At 45.2% G+C, this 23761-nt stretch overlaps 1 protein-coding gene across 9 annotated transcripts in view; it reads left to right on the top strand.

Annotated features, from left to right (window-relative positions):
- The first annotated feature begins 3983 nt into the window (after positions 1–3983).
- Positions 3984–23761, top strand: part of MTA1 (metastasis associated 1) — a 150608-nt gene continuing 130830 nt past the window's right edge. Inside the window, exons 1-2 of one of the 9 annotated variants that reach the window (XM_043553033.1) lie at positions 4757–4949; positions 7459–7569. In XM_043553033.1, the coding sequence (XP_043408968.1) occupies positions 4922–4949; positions 7459–7569 (139 nt within the window). In that variant the 5' untranslated portion in view covers positions 4757–4921. Of the gene's footprint in view, positions 4950–7458; positions 7570–23761 lie in introns of all 9 variants that reach the window. The other 8 variants (XM_043553031.1, XM_043553027.1, XM_043553029.1 and 5 more) reach the window with 8 other exon arrangements.

The following is a 23761-nucleotide window of genomic DNA, read 5'->3' as shown; positions in this document are numbered from 1 at the left end:
ACAAAATAGCTGTACTGAAGGGGAGAATTAGGGGCTTCCTCTCTAAATGATCAGATGCAATACTGTTCTTCTCACTAGATACAACTAGAGGAGTCTGGCAAGTACGGCTCTATCCTGGCAGTGACAAGCCGACAATTGTATCACTGCTTGGCAGATATGGCTTTCACTGCCTCCTGTTCAGCATTTCAAATATCTCAGAAATCATCCAAAGAGAAATGAGATTCGATGCAGCCAGCAGGGAATGAAGATTTATGTGGATGACATCATAGGTAAGGAAAGCCTGTGGAACAACTTAACCTGAGGCTAAAGCAAGTTCTGAAGGCTACGGAGAATGTGGGAATAAAATTATAAAGATATATGTGACAACAAACCGGCTATGGTTCTTAGGACATAGGATTGATAAAGAAGGGGTGAGGTTAGCAATCGAAACAAAGCCATAGCTGAAAGGTCGCCTCCTACAATGTATCAGAACTGGGGCAGTTCTTCTGTATGGCTGAATGCTGGAGAATCTTCATACTTAATCATTCTCAAAAGGCCAAGTCCTTTATGAATTGCTTAAAACTGTGTGTGTGAATCTGGAATAAAGCACAGAGGCACACTTGTGGGGTTTTAAAATATCTGCTGACCACATTCCCAATATTGGTATTTTATGATCTACAGTTCTTTCTGCAGATGCTGGTGGCTATGGTATTGATGGGTTGTTACTCTAGTTACAGAGATCGGTGGAAATTGAGCAATTTAGAATATGGTTTAGAAAAATACTGGTTTGAAATTTTCAAAGTCAACTAGAAGACTTAGCCCCAGAGCATTTGTAGGGCTAAATAACCTAGAGGGCTTTGCAAATCTTGACCTTTTATGCATTCAGATTCCAAGAGCAGGTGTGCTCAAAGAGAGAGAATGTCTAGCAGGCATGTGGCCATGTAAGAGAGTCACAGGCCACTTGCGTCAACTTAATAATGTCATGTTGGTGACAGACCACAAAGTGCTTGTATTTTTAATAAACAGTATAGACCTAAACAAGATACATATTAAATACCAGAGACTGCTCATGTGTTTGAGATATAAATGTATTGCAGAATAGGCACATAGGTGACTGTCCACCTTGTTAGAAAGACGAGAGAGGTGACTGAGACTGCACTGAGGAGCCCTAGTAATCACCCAGCTTCTCCAGAGGTGTGGGATGATGTAGACGCCCACATATGTGCTACTTAGCATATCCAGTCACTCTCCCTACAGAACTGATTCAAATAGCTGCTTGGGCTGATATACCACCGGAAACCACGATTATGGTTGGCTTAGTTACTTATCAGAGGTTTAGCATCCAGTCTATGATTTTTACGTAACGAGAGGTGAACTTTCTGAAGACGAAGGTCTGATTATGTATAGCATTTGTAGTGTGTTCTTACAGTCTCTTTGTAAAGGATACATAAGGAATATTAGGCCCTCAGAAATGCTGGAAGGGGCCCTAATGTCAGTGTGATGGCCCACCGTAGGGTGAAAACATGAATCTTGCAGAATGACCCGACAAACACAACTCAAAGAATTTCCCATTGCTACAGGGCTACCTGATAGGCTTTGGAAAAGAAAACTAGATGTGTGTGAAGAGGAGACATGCCTGTGTGGTAACCACTGTTTTTCTAGATTTGTAAGAAGTCTACTTCTTGATAGACCGGGGGTGGGCAAACTTTTTGGCCTGAGGACCACATCTGGATGGGAAAATTGCATGCATGACCATGAACTAGGGTTGGGGTGCAGGAGGGAGTGCGGGATGTGGGAGGGGGTGCAATGTGCAGGAAGGGGCTCAGGGTAAGGGGTTGAGGTGCAGGAGGGGTGTGGCAGGGGCCTCAGGGCAGAGATTGGGGTGCAGGCTGGGTTCGGGGTGCAGGCTCTGGCCCGGCAGCCGGGCTAAGGCAGACTCCCTGCTTGCCCTGGCCCTGCACCGCTCCTGGAAGTGGCTAGCACCATGTCCCTGCGGCCCCTGGGGAATGGGTGGAGGGCAGAGGGCTCTGTGTGCTGCCCTTGCCTGCAGGTAGCACCCCCCGCAGCTCCCAGCCCCAGGGCCAATGGGAGGCTCGGGGGAGGTACCCGCAGGATTCAGCCCGCAGGCCGTAGTTTGCTCACCCCTGTGCTAGACCCACTGGTCAACAGGGCTTACCAAAGTTAAAAAGATCTTTTCTCAATTTGACATCTGGAAATAATTTCTGACAATGGACCATAAATTGCCAGTTCTGAATTCCAACTTTGGGGGATATAGTGCATCAAGGACATTAACTCCAGACTTCACCACCCACAAAGGAATGCAGTGGCAGAGAAAACAGTACATATTAGAGAATTCTACAACAAAAAGACCCCATACTAGCTCTGCTGAGCTGTAGGGCAAACCTCCATGTTAGTCATCAGAGTTAACTCAGGGCAGCTGTTCGTGGGTTGACAGCTAAGAACAACATTGCTATTCTCAGAGGTAAATTTTAGGTCTGAGTGGCCCTGGTCAAAGGATGTGAAGCTGAGAGGTGCCAAATCTAAAAGGTGTTTTGGCTTTCTTCTTTAACTGTCAGAATGCTGGCTGGAGCTTACTCAAAAGTAAACTAGGAAACTCAGTCCTGAAAAAAATTGGATGAGAAGTACTGAACACCACCAGCTCCTAACAGTGAAACAAGCTGCACACAGCGATTCTATATGGTCAAAACTAATTAAGGAATTCAGTACAGAGGAAGAGGAGGTATCTTCAGCTGGTTCCAAGCCCAGCAGGACTGACATGACCCTATCTGCAATGGTACTATCACCACTGCCGTAGTGAAAGCAGGTAATCCTGTTGAATCCTACTGAACAGCACTTTCCCTTTCTCGTATTTGAAAATTCAAGTGACTCAACTGGACAAAATCCTCCTCGAGGTCAGAAGACAACCTAACTTTAGGTGAAGCTGGGGTCTTTAATTTTTTTTTTTTTTTACATTTTTGTTACTTTGTTTACACTGTGGGGAAAATATGAGGATATGTTTCCTTAAATCTGTAGCAGAAAGCCAGGCAGGGGGAGGCTGAGGACAGTTGTAGGAGAAGCACTATAGGAAAACAGAGAGAGAACAACTTTAGGAATAATTCTGTTTTCTTTAGTTTAATACAGTTCTGTGTTAGAAGAAAGTAACTTTTTCTGTGGGGGCATGATGCTAACTGCTTGGGTTTAGGAACTTTTTTATGGTCACATGACACTAACTGCTTGAGTTTAGGAAGGAACTCTACGTACATGGTCATAATATTCCTTAATTGGTTCATTGGCGTTTTACTCCATTTCAAGCATCTAGTCCGGTACCCAGCTGGTGGCAAGATTTTATTTATTTATATTATATATAAAAAATTTAATAATAGGCTAGGATCAACTCTCGACCCAGTAGGCCCCTAAAGCAGCAGTACATTTTGGCAAACGTCAGGCATACTCCTTCAATTGATGGTTCAGCCCAAGCCTCCATTCATACATCTTGATGTTTTCCTTTGGCTTCCATCTCATCTGGAGCGTGATGTAGTCAGTTCTCCTTCAGCCAGAGGCTTATCTTGGTCAGGCCTTGGGAAAATAATGATGTTGTATAGCACAACTGCATGGACAAAAGCCTCAGTGCTTAGTATCATCACCATATTGTTTCTGCTGCAGCCCTTTCCCCCTTCAGGGATCTCTTGGGTGCCTCTCCTCATTGCCAACTCTGTGCTTCCTCACGCAGGGGTTCCCTTTCCCCAGCCCAGCTGACCAGAATTGCTGCCTCCCTCAGGAGGAATGTCCTCACACAGGGGCAGGGACCTGTTCTTGCTTTAACTCTGAGCCCTGCTCACTATCTGCTGCAGGGCATGGAGCAGGTGTGATCTGACCGACAGCAGCGGATGGCAGCTGGAGCCCTTTGAGTGGATGAGTAGGCCTAAGGCTACCACTATTGCCTCTACTCCTTTGCCCCATTCTCCTGCCTCCTTTTCCTTGCCCTTCTTTCCCTATCCCCCACCTTGCCTCCTTTCCCATCCTCCAATTCCCTCTGATATCCCACGCTGCCCCCTGCTGCCCCTTCCCCTCAACTCCTTCTCCCCACTCTGGCCCCCACATACTCCCACTTTGCTCCTACTTTCTGCCCCCCACATTCTGGCCCTTGCCCTCCCAATTCTGCCCACTACCTCCCACAGCTCTGATCCGCCCCCTACTCCTCGCATTGCCCCCCCTTCTCCCCTCGGCTCTAATCCGCCCCCCCACTCCTCGTATTGCCCCCCCATTCCCCCCTCGGCTCTTATCCGCCCCCCCCACTCCTCGCATTGCCCCCCATTCTCCCCTCGGCTCTAATCCGCCCCCCCACTCCTCGTATCGCCCCCCATTCTCCCCTCGGCTCTAATCCGCCCCCCCCACTCCTCGTATTGCCCCCCCATTCCTCCCTCGGCTCTAATCTGCCCCCCCACTCCTCGCATTGCCACCCATTCTCCCCTCGGCTCTAATCCGCCCCCCCACTCCTCGTGTCGCCCCCCCATTCCCCCCTCGGCTCTAATCCGCCCCCCCACTTCTCGCATTGCCCCCCATTCCCCCCTCGGCTCTAATCCGCCCCCCCCACTCCTCGCATTGCCCCCCATTCCCCCCTCGGCTCTAATCTGCCCCCCATTCCGCCCCTCGGCTCTAATCTGCCCCCCACTCCTCGCATTCCGCCCCTCGGCTCTAATCTGCCCCCGTTTCCCCCCTCGGCTCGAATCTGCTCCGCCCGCACAGCCCCCCCCCCCGGCTCTGATCTGCCCCTGACCCGCACCGCCTCAACCCAGCCGCCCGCTCCCTGGCCGGCGCGGCCCCTTTAATTCCCTCTCTCCCTTCCCCCTCCCCCTCCCGGCCGCTCCAGCCTCCATTTTCCAGCGGATCCGGCACCTGGAGGCAGCGGCGGCGGGAGCGGCCCAGACCCCCCTGGCCGGGCATGGCTGCCAACATGTACCGGGTCGGAGGTAAGAGCCCCCCCCACCTCTAGGGGCCCGGGTCCCCCTCCCGCTGGTCGCTCCTCCCCGTGGGCAAGCGGCGCGTCACGGGCCCCCCACCCCGCCGGGAGCAGGGGGAGCCCGGGCAGGGGGCCGGCGGGGGCAGAGTTGGGGGCTGGCAGGGGACGGGTGCTGTGGGGCCAGGGGGCTGTAGGGGTGCGAGTAGAATCTGGGGTGGATGTGGGGCGGGGCTGGGTGGGTTTGGGGGTTGTAGAGCTGGGGGCAGAGTTGGCGGCTGGCAGGGGACGCGGGCTTGGGGGGTAGTGGGGGTAGATTCTGGGGTAGATGTGGGGCGGGACTGGGTGGGTTTGGGGATTGTAGGGCTGGGGGTAGAGTTGGGGGCTGGTAGGGGATGGGGGGTGGTGGGGGTAGATTCTGGGGTGGGACTGGGTGGGTTTGGGAGTTGTAGGGCTGGGGGCAGAGTTGGGGGCTGGCAGGGGATGGGTGCTGTGGGGTCGGGGGGGTTGTAGGGGTGGGAGTAGAATGTGGGGGGGCAGAGTTGGGGTAGATTTGGGGCTACAATTGAGGGGGGGCTGAGTGTTTGGGTGTGGTGGGGGTAGAGTTGAGGGGATGGCAGAGGATGGGTGCTCTGGGGTCAGGGATTGTAGGGGTGGAGGTAGAATTTGGGGCTGGGGTCAAGGGGACTGTGGGGGCTGGGTATGTTTAGTGATTGTAGAATGGTGGTTGGCATGGGCTGGGAAGAGGGTTGTAGGGATGATGTGGGGAGGGTTAGCGTGTGTGGAGTTGGGGGAGAGGGGGTGGGTGGGGTTTGGGGCTCTGGTGCTGGTAGGGGTGGGTGTCATGGGTCTGGGAGGGTATTAGGGCTGGGGAGTAGGAGGGGGAAGGTTGGCTGAGGTGTGTGTGTGGGGTGAGGGCTTGGGAGGAGGGAGGGGGTAGGGTTGGATGCGGTTCAGTGCTGGGGGTTGTGGAACTGGGGAGATGTGTGGGGGCAGAGTTGGGGGTGGGGGAGCATGTGGAGCAGAGTTGCAGGCTGAGTGTTGGGGATGAGCTTTCAGAGTAGAGTTGTGGGTTGATAGGTATGTAGGGGGTGCAGAATTGGGGGATGTAGGAGTGAGGAGGTGCTTGTGTGTCTTTGCATGGGCTGAGGTGGAGGACAAGGAGAGGCTTTCTCAGTAGCTGGTACAGTGTGGGTGGGGTGCTGTGGGTGCATGGAGAATGGAAGTTTGTGGAAATAGTTCTGCTGGTTTCTGTCTTCCTCTCTCTCCACCGTTGTTTTATGGTGGCTTTTGCTTGACTCCTACCTCTTCCCTTCTAGGCATCCTGCTCAGAGTCCCACACTTCTGTCTGACTGTCCCATGTTTAACTCATGTGAGGAGAAAGAAGAGGATACAGGAGTATGGGGTTGAATTTTAGGGAATTTAAACTTTGAAAGGGTGGCCTGGTGTGGATTCATCCTTAACTGGTTCCTGGATGAAAGCTGTCCTGTGGAGCTTTCTTATTCCTGGGAGTGAGGTGGGGAGGAATAGTACAAGGGGGTTTTGTTCTGTATCAGTCCCCTGCATATAAGAATGCCCCATTTCCTTTGGCGTCCAGAGACCATTATGGTTCTACCAATTCCAGGAAAAATGGATTAATGAAGAAGATATGGCAGGAGTGACAGGCAAAGCAGAGAGTGGCAGGAGATCAAGTCCCAGTCCTGGCTTCCAACTACTGTCCTTTTTGCTTATCTCGCTCCACTCACCTTGGCCTACCTTTTACTATTCCCTTGCTTTTGGCTTCCCATTAGGTACCTGTTACTTTGTCACATCTACCCACTCCTCTGATTATATTTGGCTTGGTGAGGGGGTATGATGTGGCTCCCCTCTGTTGTAACTTTGCCTCTTTGGCTTCAGAGAGTGCTGAGCATAACTGCTGTGGATTGGGTTTATTGAGGCCAGGATTGTGAAGGAGATAAATTGTAGGGGTTTGTGACTCTTCATTCCTGTTGTGATTTATAAACCAGATTATTCTGCAGGGATTGACCGTTTGTTTGGCATTTAATGTCAGTCTCACAGGTCTTGCTGGAAGCTCATCTCTGGAGCACTGAATGCCAGGAACCCGGTTGTATGGGTCATATTGTTTAGGGAAAGGCTGTTAGCCAAAGCTACCACTCTCCATTATTTTATGTATGGATGGGGCCTTGACTTGACACACATTACAAGCCCTATATGGATGATCCAGCAGTCGCTAGATGACTATTACTATTAGAAGATATTAGTTCAGTCTGAGCTAATGAAGGAGGTTGTGTTGCTTGTATCACCTTGAAAGGAGAGAACCTCCCATTTCATAATTGGCTATGTGTGCACATCTTGAAAGGGCCATCTTCATACATTTCTGATTCCCTGCTGAATACTTGTTTTTGGTTGTCCAGGCTTATTGTCAGGAGTTACTTTAGCATCCGTGGGAATTACTCCTGGGGGAATTCTGCGCCACTGCGCGTATGCAGAATTCATGTGCCACACAATTTTTTCCTCTGCAGAAAATATATTCTGCTGGAAAGGTGCTGCAGTTGTCTTTCACTCACCGGGAACTGCTGTGGCACGAGAACAGAGCGGCCGCTCTTGGGTGGGAACAGTCCCAGCTCAGATAGGTAGCCTCTTTCTCTTCCCTTTCTCACAGCGCCTAGTCCATGGGGCCAGGTCAGGAGGAACGGGATATGGGGTGGGGGGATGGACAGTGTGGGGCACATGGGGCTTCTGGGGGGGGGTCACCGATGGGGGGGATAGATGGCGGGGTGCAGGGCCACATGGGGATGGGAGGAGAGTAGCTGAGTGGGGGTGCAAGGACACATGGGGGTGAGGGAGTGCAGGGACACATGGGGCAAGTGTACCTGACTGAATGAGAGACTAGGGGTCAGCCAGGGTCTGCATGGTGGAGGCTCCCTAACAATCCCTACTCACTCCCCCCACCCCCCCACCCCAAAAAAACCCAACCCTGTTCCATACTCCTCCAACCCAAACCCAACAACCCTCCCAAGTTCACACCCAGGCTCCTTCACAGTAATGACTTCCTTCTCCCTCAGCTCCTCCATTACCCCTGACTCCCCCAAGCCTCTGCGCTGCTTCTGTGTGGCAAATACATTTCTGTATTGTAGTTTAAATGAATTATTACTCCGAGTTGTGTATTAATGTGCCTAGTAAGGAATCTGTTTGTCAAAAAACATTTCCTGAATCTTTTTTGTTGTCTGTAACAATACAGGCATAGTTGCTGACAGGTATTTTGAAATAAATTACCAAAATAATTGAGACTTGCATGATTATATTATTATTTTGACAAATAAAATATGCAGAAGTTTAAAATATTGTGTGCAGAATTTTTTGGTGCGGAATTCCCCTGGGTGTAGGGAATGATGACCCTGGTATATTGACTCATGATCCAATGGCTGCCATAATCATAATGGGTCTGTACTAGATAGGTGGCAATTCTTTGTAAACTTACTTTGATGATGGGATTGGCAGAAGTCATAGTGAAGATTACTTTGTTATGGTCTTGTCATAAACTTGTGCAAACTGTTTTCAGGGCTCACCTTTGCTGCGGCAGATGTGTGGAACCTATTTTATTTCTGTCCTTGGAAACTAACAGCATTTTCTAATATAGACTACAATGCACCTAGTGGATCACTCTGTCATCCGATGAAGTGAGCTGTAGCTCACGAAAGCTTATGCTCAAATAAATTGGTTAGTCTCTAAGGTGCTACTAGTACTCCTTTTCTTTTTGTCTTTATGTGGAGCTTTCCATGGTGTTCTAGGATTTTGTACTCTGCAGATTGGACTACTGCAATGTGCTTTAGTTTTAGGTCACACCTGAAGACTTCTAGAAACTTCTGCTGGTTCTGGATATGTTGCCATCTTAGTTAGCGGTGTTTGTTGGATTGGCCATATTAGTACACTTGTGTCAATACATTCCACAGACTTTAAATATCTTCCTGTGTATCACTCAAAATATTAATTTTTTTTGAATCCTTTATGGTTTGGTCCTGATTACTTTGTAGATATCTGTCCTTTTACACCAGGGGTGGGCAAACTTTTTGGCCTGAGGGACACAGCAGGGTTCCAAAACTGTATGGAGGGCCGGGTAGGGAAGGCTGCGCCTCCCCACTTAGCCTGGCTCCTGCCCCCTATCTTCTCCCCTCCCCCACTTCCCACCCCCGACTGCCCCCGTCAGAACCCATGACCCATCCAATCCCCCCTGCTTCTTGTCCCCTGACAGTCCCTTCCTGGGATACCCCCCCCAACGGCCTGCCTGGGACCCCACCCCCTATCCAACTCCCCTGCTCCCTGTCCCCTGACTGCCTCATCCCCTGACAGGCCCCCTGGGACTCCCATGCTTATCCAACCACCCCGTCCCCTGACCGCTCTCTGCCCCATCCAACTTCTCCCTGTCCCCTGATTGCCCCCCGGAATCCCCTGCTCCTTATCCAACCCACCCACCCACACTCCCTTACCATGCTGCTCAGAGCGGCAGGACTGGCAGCTGTGCTGCCCGGCAGGAGCTCGCAGCCCCGCCATCCAGAGTGCTGGCGGCATGGTGAGCTGAGGCTGCGGGGGAGGAGGGACAGCAGGGGAAGGGCCGGGGGCTAGCCTCCCTGGCTGGAGCTCAAGGACCAGGCAGGATGGTCCCGCAGGCCGGATGTGGCCCATGGGCTGTAGTTTGCCCACCCCTGTTTTACACTATGATGAGAGTTGAGATCAGTTAGGAAGCAATTTACTGATAGCTCCAGACTTGTGTGTGAATGGGGCTGGGTACAGAGCATTCAAGGTGGAACACTTTAAATCTAGACTTCACTTCTTTTGTTCTACAGAGCCTGAGTTATTGGCCTTCAAGGTATATTGCAACACCTCTTGATTCGGGCTCTTTTGTTTGTGGTCGTCGGCGGGGGGCTGGGGGGGAGGTGTAAGGTGGCTAGGATGTTTTTTTATTTAATGGCTAATGTGATGTGTCTAAAAAGTTTTCTGGAATTGACAATGCAAATATAACTTGTTCATCTGCCTGAGGGGTGGGCGGTGTCACAGATAGGGTTTATGCATTTATAGCCATCCTCAGAAGGGGACACCATCAACTTAGTCACTTATTTCTGAAAATGTTGAACCTATTACTGATGTTGGTATCACATAAGATTATTATAACTGAAAGAGGTTAGATAACTTTTCTCTTTCACCAGTTTGATTAGTTGTGTACACTTGGCAGCACTTTGAGTCCAGTCAGTTCCATAAGAAGTAAGAACATAAGAATGGCCATATTGGGTCAGACCAGTGGATATCTAGCTAGTGCCAGATGCCTCAGAGGGAATGAACAGTGCAGGTCAATGTATTGAGTGATCTATCCACCGTTGCCAGTCTCTACTTCTGGCAGTCAGAGGTTTAGGGACTTCCAGACTATGGGGTTGCATCCCTGATCATCTTGGTTAATAGCCTTTGATGGACCTATCCTCCATGAAACTCTCTAATTCTTTTTCGAACACGGTTATAGTTTTGGCGTTCACAACATCCCCTGGCAATGAGTTCCCCTGATTGACTCTGTGGTGTGTGAAGAAGTACTTCCGCATGTTTGTTTTAAATTAAGTAATTTCACATGACTCTTTGGGTCTTGTTTAATATTAAGGAGTAAATAATAGTTCCCTATTGACTTTCTCCATACCATTCATGATTTTATAGACTTCTATCAAATCTCCCCTAAGTCACCTCTTTTCTAAGATGAACAGTCCCAGTCTTTTTAGTCTCTCCTCATATAGAAGCTGTTCCATATGCCTAATCATTTTTATTGCCCTTTTCTATACATTTTCCAGTTCTAATGTATCTTTTTTGAGATGGGGCAATCAGAACTTCAAGCAATAGGTGTGGTTGTACCATCAATTTATACAGTGGCATTGATATTTTCATCTTAATAGCTATCCCTTTGCTAATGGTTCATAACATTTTGTTAGCTCTTTTTTTTTTTTTTTTTTTTTTTACTGCTGCTGCACATTGAGCAGATGTTTTCAGAGAACTATCCACAATGACTCCAAGACCTTTCTTGAGTGGTAACAGTTAATTTAGACCATATCATTTTGTATGTATAGTCGGGGTTATGTTTTCCAGTGTGCTTTACTTTGCATTTATCAACATGGAATTTCATCTGCCATTTTGTTGCCCAGTCACCTGGTTTTCTAAGATCCCTTTAAAAAAAGAGAAGGAGTACTTGTGGTACCTTAGAGACTAACAAATTTATATGCTCAAATCTGTTAGTCTCTAAGGTGCCACAAGTACTCCTTTTCTTTTTTGCGAATACAGACTAACACGGCTGCTACTCTGAAACCTAAGATCCCTTTGTAACTCTTCACAGTCAGCTTTGGGACTTAACTAAATTACTCAAGATAGTTTTTTCTGCAAACTTTGCCACCTTATCGTTTACCTCTTTTTCCAGTTCATTTATGAATATGTTGAACAGCACTAGTCCCAGTACAGATCCTCAGGGGAACCTGCTATTTATCTCTCTCCATAGTGAAAACTGACAATGTATTCTTACCCTTTGTTTCCTGTCTTTTACCCAGTTACTGATCCATGATAGGACCTTCCCTCTTATCCCATTACAGCTTACTTTTCTTAAGAGCTGTTGGTGAGGGACTTTGTCAAAGACTTTCTGAAAGTCCAAGTACACTGGATCACCCTTCTCCACATGTTTGTTGACATCCTCAAAGAATTCTAATAGTGTGAGGTGTGATTTCCCTGTACTAAAGCTGTATTGACTTCCCCCAAAACATTGTGTTCATTTATGTGTCTGATAATTCTGTTCTTAGTTTCAACCAATTTTCTTTATACTGAAGTTTGGCTTATTGGACTGTAATTGCCAGGATCGCCTCTGGATCCTTTTTTAAAAATTGGTGTTATGTTAACTATTCTCCAGTCATCGGGTACTAAGGCTGATTTGAGTGATAGGTCACATACCACTGCTGGTAGTTCTGTGGTTTCATATTTGAGTTCCTTCAGAACTCTTGGATGAATACCATCTTGTCCTGGTGACTTATTACTGTTTGTTTAATCAGTTTGTTCCAAAAACCTCCTTAACTGACACCTTAATGTGGGACAGTTCCTCGGATTTGTCACCTAAAAAGAATTATTCAGATGTGGGAATCTCCTTCAGATCCTCTGCAGTGAAGACCAATGCAAATAATTTGTTTAGCTTTTCTGCAATGGCCTTATCTTCCTTGAGTGCTCCTTTTAGCATCTTGATCTTTCATCCTTTCACAGCTTGTAGGCCTGTATTGTATATCAAAAACAGCGAAAGAAAAACGCTTAATTACCGTGGGTTTACAATTTTTATTATAGTACCTGATAAAACTTTTAAGGCTTTGTCTACACTAGCACTTTTGTTTGTAAAACTTTTGTTGGTCTGGGTGTGAAAAAAACACTCTGACCGACATAAGTTTAACCGACAAAAGTGCTGAGGTAGACAGCACTACGTCGGCAGGAGAGGCTCTCCTGCTGACACAGCTAATGCCGCTTGTTGGTTTTTTAAAATTATGCTGGCAGGAGAGCTGTAGCCGTACAGCTGCTGCTGTAAGGTCCGTAGTGTAGACGGAGCCTAACTCTCTCTCTCTCTCTCTCTCTCTCCTATTTTTTAAATTGACTAGATATTAAGTTGAGTATCCCTCTTTGTAAGGTTGCCTAAGCATTTCCATTCAAATCGGTCCTTTTCAGTTGTGTACATTTGTCATTTTTTTTTCAGCCAGAAATTTTCCATTTGTGTCCTCTTACAAAGTGGGGGTGTCTGTCTGTGTGTGTGTGAGAGAGAGAGAGAGTAATTTCAAAACCGATTTTTAGACGACAAAAGTAGAGTAAAATACATTTACAATTATTAATCAAAAGAAAAATAAAGCATATTTTAAACACTTCAGTAGTTTAGGGTAGGAACTTGAAATTTGATACTGTGTATTCCTGGGTAGGACTTCAGCCTTTTTTAAAAATAGTTTAGTGTCTGCTTTTATTTGCAGAGATCTAATAATCTTTTGACAATAATGTGATTGTGATGTCATAAAGTTAAAATTAGTTAACCACAGTGTCAAATGGGGGAGGGGGTTTGATACATTGGACTCTCACTATTTTATTCCTCTCTAACTTACAAACTTGATTCTTAAAAAATTCAGCCTTTTCTGTTTTTCTAGTGAAGTTTTAATAAGAGTCTTGAGTATCATGAGGTCTCATAGTACTAATGCTCCATTACTTTACAAAATTAGCTACAGTAGATCTCGAATACCATGAAGTATTTTTGAAACATCATTGCCTTGTAAAAACTTTTTGTGTTCTTACTAATCCATAATTGGCCTGTTGGACTGTCCATCATTATAGTAGAACCTCCTTAATTCTTACTAATTACCAAACAATTAGGAAAATCGTGTGAGAAGTTTGTTTCTTACTGAAAAAAGCATTTCAGTATTAAAGTCCCTTTTTGAAGTAATTTTGATTACTCTAATTAAAGTTTCATACTTTAAAATCGTGCTTAGATGAGTGATTTCCATTAGCAGATAGCAAGTTTCTCTTGCTGGAAGTAGAAAGAAAGCTTTTTAACAAATACCCAGTAGTTGTGATAGAAGCTAATGATAAATTGGTGTTCAGTATTCAAATCTGAGCAAATGTAAGCCTTGAATATTTCTAATAAGCCTTTTCTCATCTACTTTTAGTAACATCATAATTCTGTGGTAAAGCCTAAATTGAACTTAATATGAAGAAAAAGTGTTGCTCACCCTTTCTCAAAACCTACAAGAAATGTATCTCTCTTTTTTCAGGAGAATTATTAGAGCAGTCTAGGATTATTTAAGATGCATTTTTTGACTATTTTTCTTTCTTGAAATTTAAAATACAACCTACAAAGAAATTCGCCCACTGTTCTGTTTATATATACTTTCCTAGTTGCAAAGGTTAAAGTTGCAACTTTCACTCACTCATAAACTTCTCAAACTAGACTTAGTCCCAGTTGGTTGAAAATATTCCTCTATTCAGAGCTTTTGAATCTTTCCACATATTGCTCTGTTTGACTTTCATCGTGGGCAGATCTTTTCTAACACAGGGACTTTGCAAGGCCCCCAGTAGCCTGTTTGCTGTTAGACTGAGCAGTCATATTTGAAACAGACTATGGAAACCACATGATCAAAAAATTCAATCCTGCAACGCAAAATAAGTCTCTTACAGAGCTTGGAGCATCTTCAGGGCATTGAGCAAAAGTATATACCTGACTATTTTTGGGGTATGTCTATACTTTGTCTATAACTGTGCCAGCATAGCCCCATAGTGTAGATGGAGGCTGTGCTGACAGAAAGGGTTTTTCTGTTGGTATAAGAACACCATTTCTTTAAAGATAGCTAAGTTGATGAAAACCCTCTTCTGTCAAAATAACTTCAGGATAGATATAGCTATGTCAGCATAGCTGCATGAATGGGGGCGTGGTATTTTCATATCCTTGGCTGATGTAGCTATGCTGATATAACTTTTCAGTATAGACTGTAGACCTTGTTAGAGCCTAGGCATGGCAAAGAGCGTGAACCAAAGTAGGCCTTGTCAGAATAGTAACGTCTCGGTATCAACTAACCAAGTAAGCACTTCCTGACTAGAGAGGATGGTCAAGATTACACCGACCCCTGCTAAAGATAAGGAGGGGTTGACAGGATAATGGATGAGGATGTTTCGTTTCAACTAGCAGGTACAAGGTGTAAGGATGGTAACAATATCAGAAGTGTAATAGGTAACATGTTTGTTTCACTGTATGAAAAGCAGAAATCATAGGAGGGGCAACTTTGTATTGGCCTATAAGACAGCATTTTGTTATGTTGATTGCACAGATACCTTGTTGCGGGCAGGCATACATGTTGGTGTAACTATAGAGCCAGGGCACTAGGACTGTGTCCTGTTGATAAACCTGGCCAGCAACCTTGGTCATTGAACCGAGCCTGTAGTCTTGTCTTTATAAGTGACATTGAGGTCCGCTGAATCAGCAAGCTGCACTCTGCTGGTGCAGCTAGCATCTGAGCTCCACAAACAGTATAAATGCACCAGCACACCCAACAGCATTAACAGTGGTGACCCTAACTGTTGATGTGGTGAGCTGACCACTCTGAGGGTCACAACCTGAGATGGCAGAAAACTTGAAGCTAGAAAATCCCCACAGACAGCATAGGAGCAATGCACCAGCACACCCAATAGCACTAACAATATGGGTAGAGATTTGAGCTCTGTCACTATGGCAAAATAATTTACTTTGTGTGCACTTCCCTGGATGTTGTCAGACACTTCAGTTTAGCAGAGAAGCTGGAACATAGGATCCAGTCTCTTATACTCTTTGGCCTTGTCTTCACTATGAAAAAGAATGCATCCTTACCTTGAGTTAAATAACAGGAGGTAAAAGCCAAGTGAAGACAAGGCAGTTTGTAACTCACACATGAGTTAACAGGCTGCAGTAAACTCAAGGCTTCTCCATAGTCTTTAACTCAATCTGATACCTTGTGTGAAAACTACAAACTGCCTTCTCTTCACTTAAGACATTAGTTAACTTGAGTCAAGAAACACCTTTTTGGTGCTTTAATATGGTACTAAATAACCTCAGGGGCTCTCCTTCTGTAGCCTTTGGAAAAAAAACTTTCAGGAATTTAAAACCATTTTCTTAATGGCCATCTAAGTTAGCCAGAGGGTCCTGCATTTTAGGCTCTTTAGAAAGGAAGCTCATGCTCAGAAACGAATTCTTCTCTTTGTCCTTAACAGCTGGTGTCAAGGTTCCTTCCCCACTCTGAACTCTAGGGTACAGATGTGGGGACCTGCATTAAAGACCCCTAAGCTTATTCTTACCAGCTTAGGTTAAAAACTTCTCCAAGGTACAAACTTTGCCTTGTCCTTGAACCGTATGCTGCCACCACCAAGCGTTTTAAACAAAGAACAGAGAAAGAGCCCACTTGGAGACGTCTTCCCCCAAAATATCCCCCAAGCCCTACACCCCCTTTCCTGGGGAAGGCTAGATAAGAATCCCCACCAGGTGGTACAGGTGAACATAGACCCAAACCCTTGGATCTTAAGAACAATGAAAAAGCAATCAGGTTCTTAAAAGAAGAATTTTAATTAAAAAAAAGGTAAAAGAATCACCTCTGAAAAAATCAGGATAGTAAATACCTTACAGGGTAATCAGATTCAAAACATAGAGAATCCCTCTATGCAAAACCTTAAGTTACAAAAAGACACAAAAACAGGAATATACATTCCATCCAGCACAGCTTATTTTACCAGCCGTTAAACAAAAGGAAATCTAACACATTTCTAGCTAGATTACTTCCTAACTTTACAGGAGTTGGAAGGTTGCATTCCTGATCTGTTCCTGGCAAAAGCCATCACACAGACAGATGAACCCTTTGTTCCCCCTGCCCCCTCCAGATTTGAAAGTATCTTGTCCCCTCATTGGTCATTTTGGGTCAGGTGCCAGCGAGGTTATCTTAGCTTTGTAACCCTTTACAGGTGAAAGGGTTTTGCTTCTGGCCAGGAGGGATTTTACAGCACTGTATACAAAAAGGTGGTTACCCTTCCCTTTATATTTATGACAGTTGGCCCACCATAAAAAAGGGAAAACTTGATAAGAATAGCAAGGGTCACAAAAAAGCAGGCACTCAACACACTTTTCGGGCAACAAGGATATTTGCCTTGGAGGCTGAGGTAGCTGAAGAGGGAACTTACGAGAGGTTGTTGTCCAAATAGTTTCAAAATGGCTGTTGTGAATCCTAGATATATCACGAAAGCTTATGCCCAAATAAATTTGTTAGTCTCTAAGGTGCCACAAGGACTCCTTGTTGTTTTTACTGGGAACAGCACGTTCTCAAGAGAGCAAAGCTTAGCAGAAGGGCACTAAATCCAATATAAAGGGTTTTATATCTGCCTCCAAAAAGAAATTAAGTATATCCGTCCTCTTGTTGCCAGACAGTAATCAAGTATTAATGGAAAAGCCACTGCAAGCATAAGACATTAATTAAATAAGCTCCAAAGTTTGATGAAAGACCAAGGCACACTAAGAAGCTCTATTGTGGCACAACATGTCTTGGTTCTAAAACCTGATTATGATGGCATCCTATTCACCTTTGCATCTTCTCCTCTGAGATACTAGATGGATATTTCCTGGGTAACTTGGACATTGAAGGGAGGTCATTGAAAAGGATAGTTTTCTGTCATCATACCTCTTGTTTTCAAGAAAAACTTTTCAGTTTGACAAATATATGAGCATGTGATACAAACTGAATACCTGGTAAAAAACAAAGGACATAATAAAAACCCAATCTGCCGATATACCTGATATATTAGGTTTCCTACAGGGTGTTGTGTCTTAACGACCCTGAAGTTAAAATGCCTTATACAAACATGCTTCAGCTGTCTCTAGGACACTGGGAATGGGTTAACGGGGATTGATTTCCTGACCACAGCATATGAATGATTTTGGAGAGCAAAAGTGCTTCTTAATTCTCCAGGTAGTGCTTAATCTTGTTCTTAGTGTCCTTATAGAGTCCTCTTTCAAAACCCTACTAACACTCAGTGTCTCTATCTTACCTTCAAGTTAGAATTCCTAGTAGCAATTATACCATTTCACAGCTAAGAACCTTACTTATGGAATCTCACTAATATACCTGTCTACCACTCAGAGTGGACCAATGTTATTGTAACTGCTATTTGTCATCAGTATGGAGAGGATGTGCTTGTTTCCTTATTTCCCCTGCCTGGTGCACCCAGTGGGGGTGGGTGGGGGAAATGAGATTGACTGGATGGAAGAAGGGCATTTAGAGCACTGCTAGGATAGGAAAAGGTTTTTGCAAAAGTACACAGATCTGCTCGTTCTCTATTATCTGGCAGTCAAAGAGGGGTGGGGGGGAACCCTTCAAATTCCTCCAGTGCTACATTGTTAAAGCCGTGTATTAAAAAGCTTATAAATTCAAAGCTATTAAACCTCCTGGAAAAACTGTGGTCTAGATTAGTGTGTCTATTTTTGCAGCAGAAAGTTCTGATTTTTCCAATGAAGAGATTTAAAAGGTGGCTGTGGGTTTCTGTTCATACATTTTTCTAGACATTTATAAACTAGATATACAGTCTTTGCTGAATGCTACCTTTTCAAGGGAGATACGGATTTCAGCAGTCCCACTTAAGACAAAATAAAGTTGTTGGGTTTTTTTTGTTTTCCTCTCTCTTCAGCTGTGTACTACTTTTGAGTAAAAGACATTGTCACGGAGTGCCTCTGCTGTTAAAATCCTAGTTTCGGGAGTGGTGACCTAGGTTATTGCTGGACAGATTTAAAACTGACTCACCTTCTTTTTCCTTCTCTCAATGGCCAGATTAATTAGGCCATTCCTCCCTAAATGTAAATTTTCCTCATTCTGAAGAAAGTGGAATGGGGATATGGGATGATTAATTCGGAATTTAGATGCACAATCTTAGATTTGTTAAGGGGAGAAGCTAGACTGATAGTGGCATCTCCCTGGTTATTGATGTGGCCCTGCCTCCAGCTCTGCAGAGTAGAGGGGAAATCCCTTATTGGAAATAGTGACCCTAACCACTGAGAGAAGAAATTGCTCTTTCAGGAACCAACCATGTATGCATAAATATGCTGACTTTAAATCTGTCCTCATGTTTCAAAGATGGTCATGTCTTTGCAAATTTCTACTCGGTTTTCCTCCACACACCCCTTATGGAGACCTGGCCTTCTCAAATGCATGGGTCCTTCACTCGTGCACGTACATACTCCAGATTTTGTCGTCTGATTTAACTATTTTTCCCCCCTCCTGGGTGTGTGTCTCATATCAAATGTCATCATGTGGGTTTACGCTATTGTAATTGCAAATAGAATTTGGCCTAAGATAATGCACATCTCCGCCACACTCCTGCCATGTTTAGTGTGCATAGGGAGCCACTACTCTTGCAGTACATAGTCTCTAACCGGGTGTTCTCTGCGTGTGTGTGATTATGTTTATAAAGACTGTATTTTAGAGTATTTGTATAAGGAAAGAGCCAAAACTAGGGGTATTCCTGTAGTCCATGACACTTCTTGACTTGTGAATGTTTCTGTTTGCATATTTAGCTTTCTTTTAAAGTAATGGAGGTTTTACGGGGTGGAGGTATTGAATTTATTGTATATAATTATATATACACACTCATCCTAGTTTTACAGGTTTCAGAGATACTTCCTATACTTAAAATGGGGAGTACTGCTACCTGCTGAAGTGAAGAAACAGATTGACAGAGCCCGAAGAGTACCCAGAAGTCACCTACTACAGGACAGGCCCAACAAAGAAAATAACAGAACGCCACTAGCCGTCACCTTCAGCCCCCAACTAAAACCTCTCCAACGCATCATCAAGGATCTACAACCTTTCCTGAAGGACAACCCATCACTCTCACAGATCTTGGGAGACAGGCCAGTCCTTGCTTACAGACAGCCCCGCAATCTGAAGCAAATACTCACCAGCAACCACACAACAGAACCACTAACCCAGGAACCTATCCTTGCAACAAAGCCCGTTGCCAAATGTGTCCACATATCTATTCAGGGGACACCATGATAGGGCCTAATCACATCAGCCACACTATCAGAGGCTCGTTCACCTGCACATCTACCAATGCGATATATGCCATCATGTGACAGCAGTGCCCCTCTGCCGTGTACATTGGGCAAACTGGACAGTCTCTACGTAAAAGAATAAATGGACACAAATCAGACGTCAAGAATTATAACATTCAAAAACCAGTCGGAGAACACTTCAGTCTCTTTGGTCACTCGATTACAGACCTAAAAGTTGCAATTCTTCAACAAAAAAAACTTCAAAAACCGACTCCAACGAGAGACTGCTGAATTGGAATTAATTTGCAAAGTGGATACAATTAACTTAGGCTTGAATAGAGACTGGGAGTGGGTGGGTCATCACACAAAGTAAAACTAATCCCCCCCCCCCCCCCCCCACTGTTCCTCAGATGTTCTTGTCAACTGCTGGAAATGGCCCACCTTGATTATCACTACAAAAGGTCCCATTCCACTCCCCCGCCCCAACCCCCCACCGCTCCCCCCGGCTGGAAATAGCTCATCTTAAGTGATCTCGAGATCTTAAGTGATCTCGTTAGTGTGTATGGTAACACCCATTGTTTCATGTTCTCTATGTATATGAATCTCCCCACTGTATTTTCCACTGAATGCATCCGATGAAGTGAGCTGTAGTTCACAAAAGCTTATGCTCAAATAAATGTGTTAGTCTCTAAGGTGCCACAAATACTCCTTTTCTTTTTGCGGATACAGACGAACACTACTGCTACTCTGAAAACTGCTAGAACTGATATTATTGTAGAACCAAAACTTATTCTAACTCTCTTTGTGTGTGTGCATGCACACAGAAGTCCTTAGCATCTAGGTGGTATGGTAATGTTGCCTTACCTGGATTTCAGCAAGCAGAGTGTTGGCTTCCTGCATAGTCCTGTACGCTTGTGTAAGGTCTAAAGGTTGAAGGCTCATTGGGCTCTTTGAAGAAGTATGAGAAACTAAAAATGCCAATTCATTAATTGGAAGAGAAGTATTTGTGAAAATGTTGCATGTGCTGCATTTTGTTTATGTAAAATGGCTGCTGTTTCTCTTATAATTTCATGCATAGACAAGTAGTTATATCTGAATTATTCTGTGTGGACACACACATTCTCGAGTAAGGCTATTCTACGCTAAAAACTTTGATGCAAATTACACTGGCATAAAGCTTGCTGCAGTTAGCATGCACACGCACAAGCGATATACTCAGTAGGCGTGCTTGTGTTGTTGCACAGTGCAGAGCACCTTGAGTAGGTATCAGTGTGCAACTTGCCATCCAGCACACTGTCCTTTGGGAAGTTTTGACAGTGCAAGGTGGGGCAGAAATGAGCGAGGAAGGGGTGACTGGGAGCAAGGGTTCAAATTCCCAGAGTGCAGCTGTTTACATCACATAATGTCACCTATATTCCAAAATTTCTGGGCCTTTAAAAAAAAAAAAAAAATCCCACAAACCTGCTCAGCCTTCGTTGCTGTTCACCATCTCTGACACAAAGCATGGCGCCTGCATGGTTCTGCACTAATTGTCATAAGTGTTCCAAGCACAGGATGCATGATCCTCTGGTATCTGCAGAATTGTAAGAAGAATCGAATCAGCAAGGAACATGGTGATTTCTTTGAGGAGAGATTGCTGCGGGACATAGTGAGAACCAGTTCAAGGTTATTGGTGGGATTCACAGAGCAGCTGCAGATGGTGAAGTGCTGCGTCTGGGAAATGAGCACTCACTGGTGGGATTGCATCATAATGCAGGCTTGGTATGATGAGCAATGGCTGCAGAATCTTCCCCACCTCCTCTTCCTTTCTGTTCATGCCAGGGGTCTGTGATTTGGGCTTCTCAGCAGTATCCATGGTGGTCTGCAAGTTGGTAGCAGGGTTTCTAAAAAGTATGTCATGCAGTTCTTTGTGAAAGTGGCAGGTCTGAGGCTTGGCACCAGATTGACTGTTGGCATCCCTGGCCTTCTGATATGCCTTGAGCAGTTCCTTTGCTTTCACGTGGCACTACTACTGGTCCCTGTCGTACCCCTTCTCCTGCATTCCCCGTGCAACCTGCTCTTACGTGCCCACATTACTATGGGTGGTCCGTTGCTGTGTGTGCACAGCCTGTCCTCCGCACAGGCCCAGGAGATCCAACATCATCTGTCTACTTCAAGCCGGAGTGCGTTTGGAGTGTGTGGTCAGCTGGTCGGCTGCATGTAACAGTGGAGAGTAGCTAGGTGTGCTTGCCAAGCTGAAAAATTAGAAAAAGACCTTTCAAAAGTTCTTAAGGCTTAAAAGTGGGGATGGGCTTCTGGTCTCCATGATCTCTGGGCAGTGAAGTTCATAATTTTGACCAGAACCGTCTGTGTCGAGCTTTGTGGTACAGTGGCAGGAGGACTGTTAGCGTTGACACAAGTATGTTCACTCATGCTGCGTTGGCCTCAGTACATTGATCGTGGCTCAACACCCCTTGGGGAAGTGGTGTTACTGCATCGCTGTAATGGGGCACTTACATTGGTGGAAGACAAATTTAGGTATAGACACACGTACGGCTAAGTCAATGCAAGGTGGCTCATGTTGACCTAACTTTGTAATGTAGACCAGGGCCTCAGAATGTCCACACACACAGTTAAGCCCTTATGTATTCCAAAACCTGGAGGTAGAAAACCGAGATTTCCTCTAGCAGCTTACAGCTGGTCTCTGGATTCTGAGGCTTCAGAACTCCAAGTGGAGTCTCTGTAAATTAACACAGTGGAGTGTGGGAAAGTCATTGGCAGAGGTGCTGCAACTTACACAGCACTAATAACATGCTGTGACTGAGTAGCAGCAACCCATACTGGAGCTAAGATATCGGATGGGGCAGACTGTACTAGTAATAGAGAATTTGTTAATGACCCAGAGGCATTCCCTGAGATGTTTGAATGACTGTCAGGAGACCACTGATGATTCGCAGCCCAATGGGTTCTTAGGTGGGAATGTAAGGTAGTTTATCAGTCCTTGGACTAGACTATACTAAGTGATTATGAACATCTTAAATTGGGATTCTGGGTGGATTTGTGCTCGGTGAGGACGACAGTCCACTGCCAATTCAGATGTGAGAAGTTGCAGGCTTTTGTCTCAGACAACAGCATGGAATCCTAGGGGTCCCTGTAACCATTGAGAGCAAGTTTCTGGATCTCAACAAAGTGGTGAAATTGGTGGTTTGGGAGTAACTCTGCTTCATTTTGCCAGCTCTGAGTAACTGCTGTTTTCACACCAGGTAATTAGTCATAAGAGTTGTGCTCTGTCTCCCAAGCCGTGCTTTACACTGTTAGAAGTTGTGTGCGTCAATTGCCAATTAGTACATTCCAGTCTTGGGTTAAAGACCCTTTTCTCTATCATCTAACCATCCTAGGTTTTTCTTTCCATCTGACATAGTAGTCACTGAGCCAGCTCACTCTGTTTATAGTATTTGTATTCATCCTAAAACTTAAATATTCTGAACCCTCAAAACATTAGTTTTAGTGGTGGTCTTAGATGTCTTTTTAATGTGCTTAGTCACAGGTAAAATAGGAAGACTGGTCCAGGTCTCAGAGACTTCGTGCAACAACCCAAGGTCCAGAAGACTACATCTGGCAGAGGGAATTTGAGCTAAAGCTTTTTTTAAAATCGGGTTTGTTGGCCTGATGGCAGCACCAACAGGCATGTGGCATGCATTTGACAACATCAGTGGAACCTGAGGTATCTGGTGATTAGTCGTACTACTTGTACCTGGTACTCATGGACCTCATCATTTGTGAGGTATTCATATACTACATACACTAATGAAAATATCTTCAACAGTCCTGTGAGGCAGGAAAATATTATTTAATTTCCATCTTCACAGCTGGATATCAGGCATAGAGAGGTTAAATGACTTGTCTAAGGTACCACATGAAGTCTGGCAGAACTGGAACTGAACCCAGGTGTCAGGAGTCATGTTCCTGTGCCTTACCCACAAAACCCACCTCCGTGTGGCATGAGGATATCTTTGGTTGCTAAGCCAGTTCCATCACAATCCACAGTTGGAAAAAGACTTCTAAATTTGTCCAATACAGTTGTAGTAGGCACACCTAGTGTTCTTGTTTTTCAGTCCTCAACATCCTTTAGAGCAGGGGTCGGCAACCTATGGGATGTGTGCCAAAGACGGCACGCGAGCCAATTTTTAATGCCATTAAAAATCCTGCCTGGCCCGCTGCAGGGCAGACAAGCTTCCCTCTCCCCCCACCTCTTCCCC

The sequence above is a fragment of the Chelonia mydas genome, chromosome 8, assembly GCF_015237465.2.
Source record: "Chelonia mydas isolate rCheMyd1 chromosome 8, rCheMyd1.pri.v2, whole genome shotgun sequence".
Lineage (NCBI taxonomy): Eukaryota > Metazoa > Chordata > Testudines > Cheloniidae > Chelonia > Chelonia mydas.
This window is presented reverse-complemented; position numbering and strand designations above follow the sequence as displayed.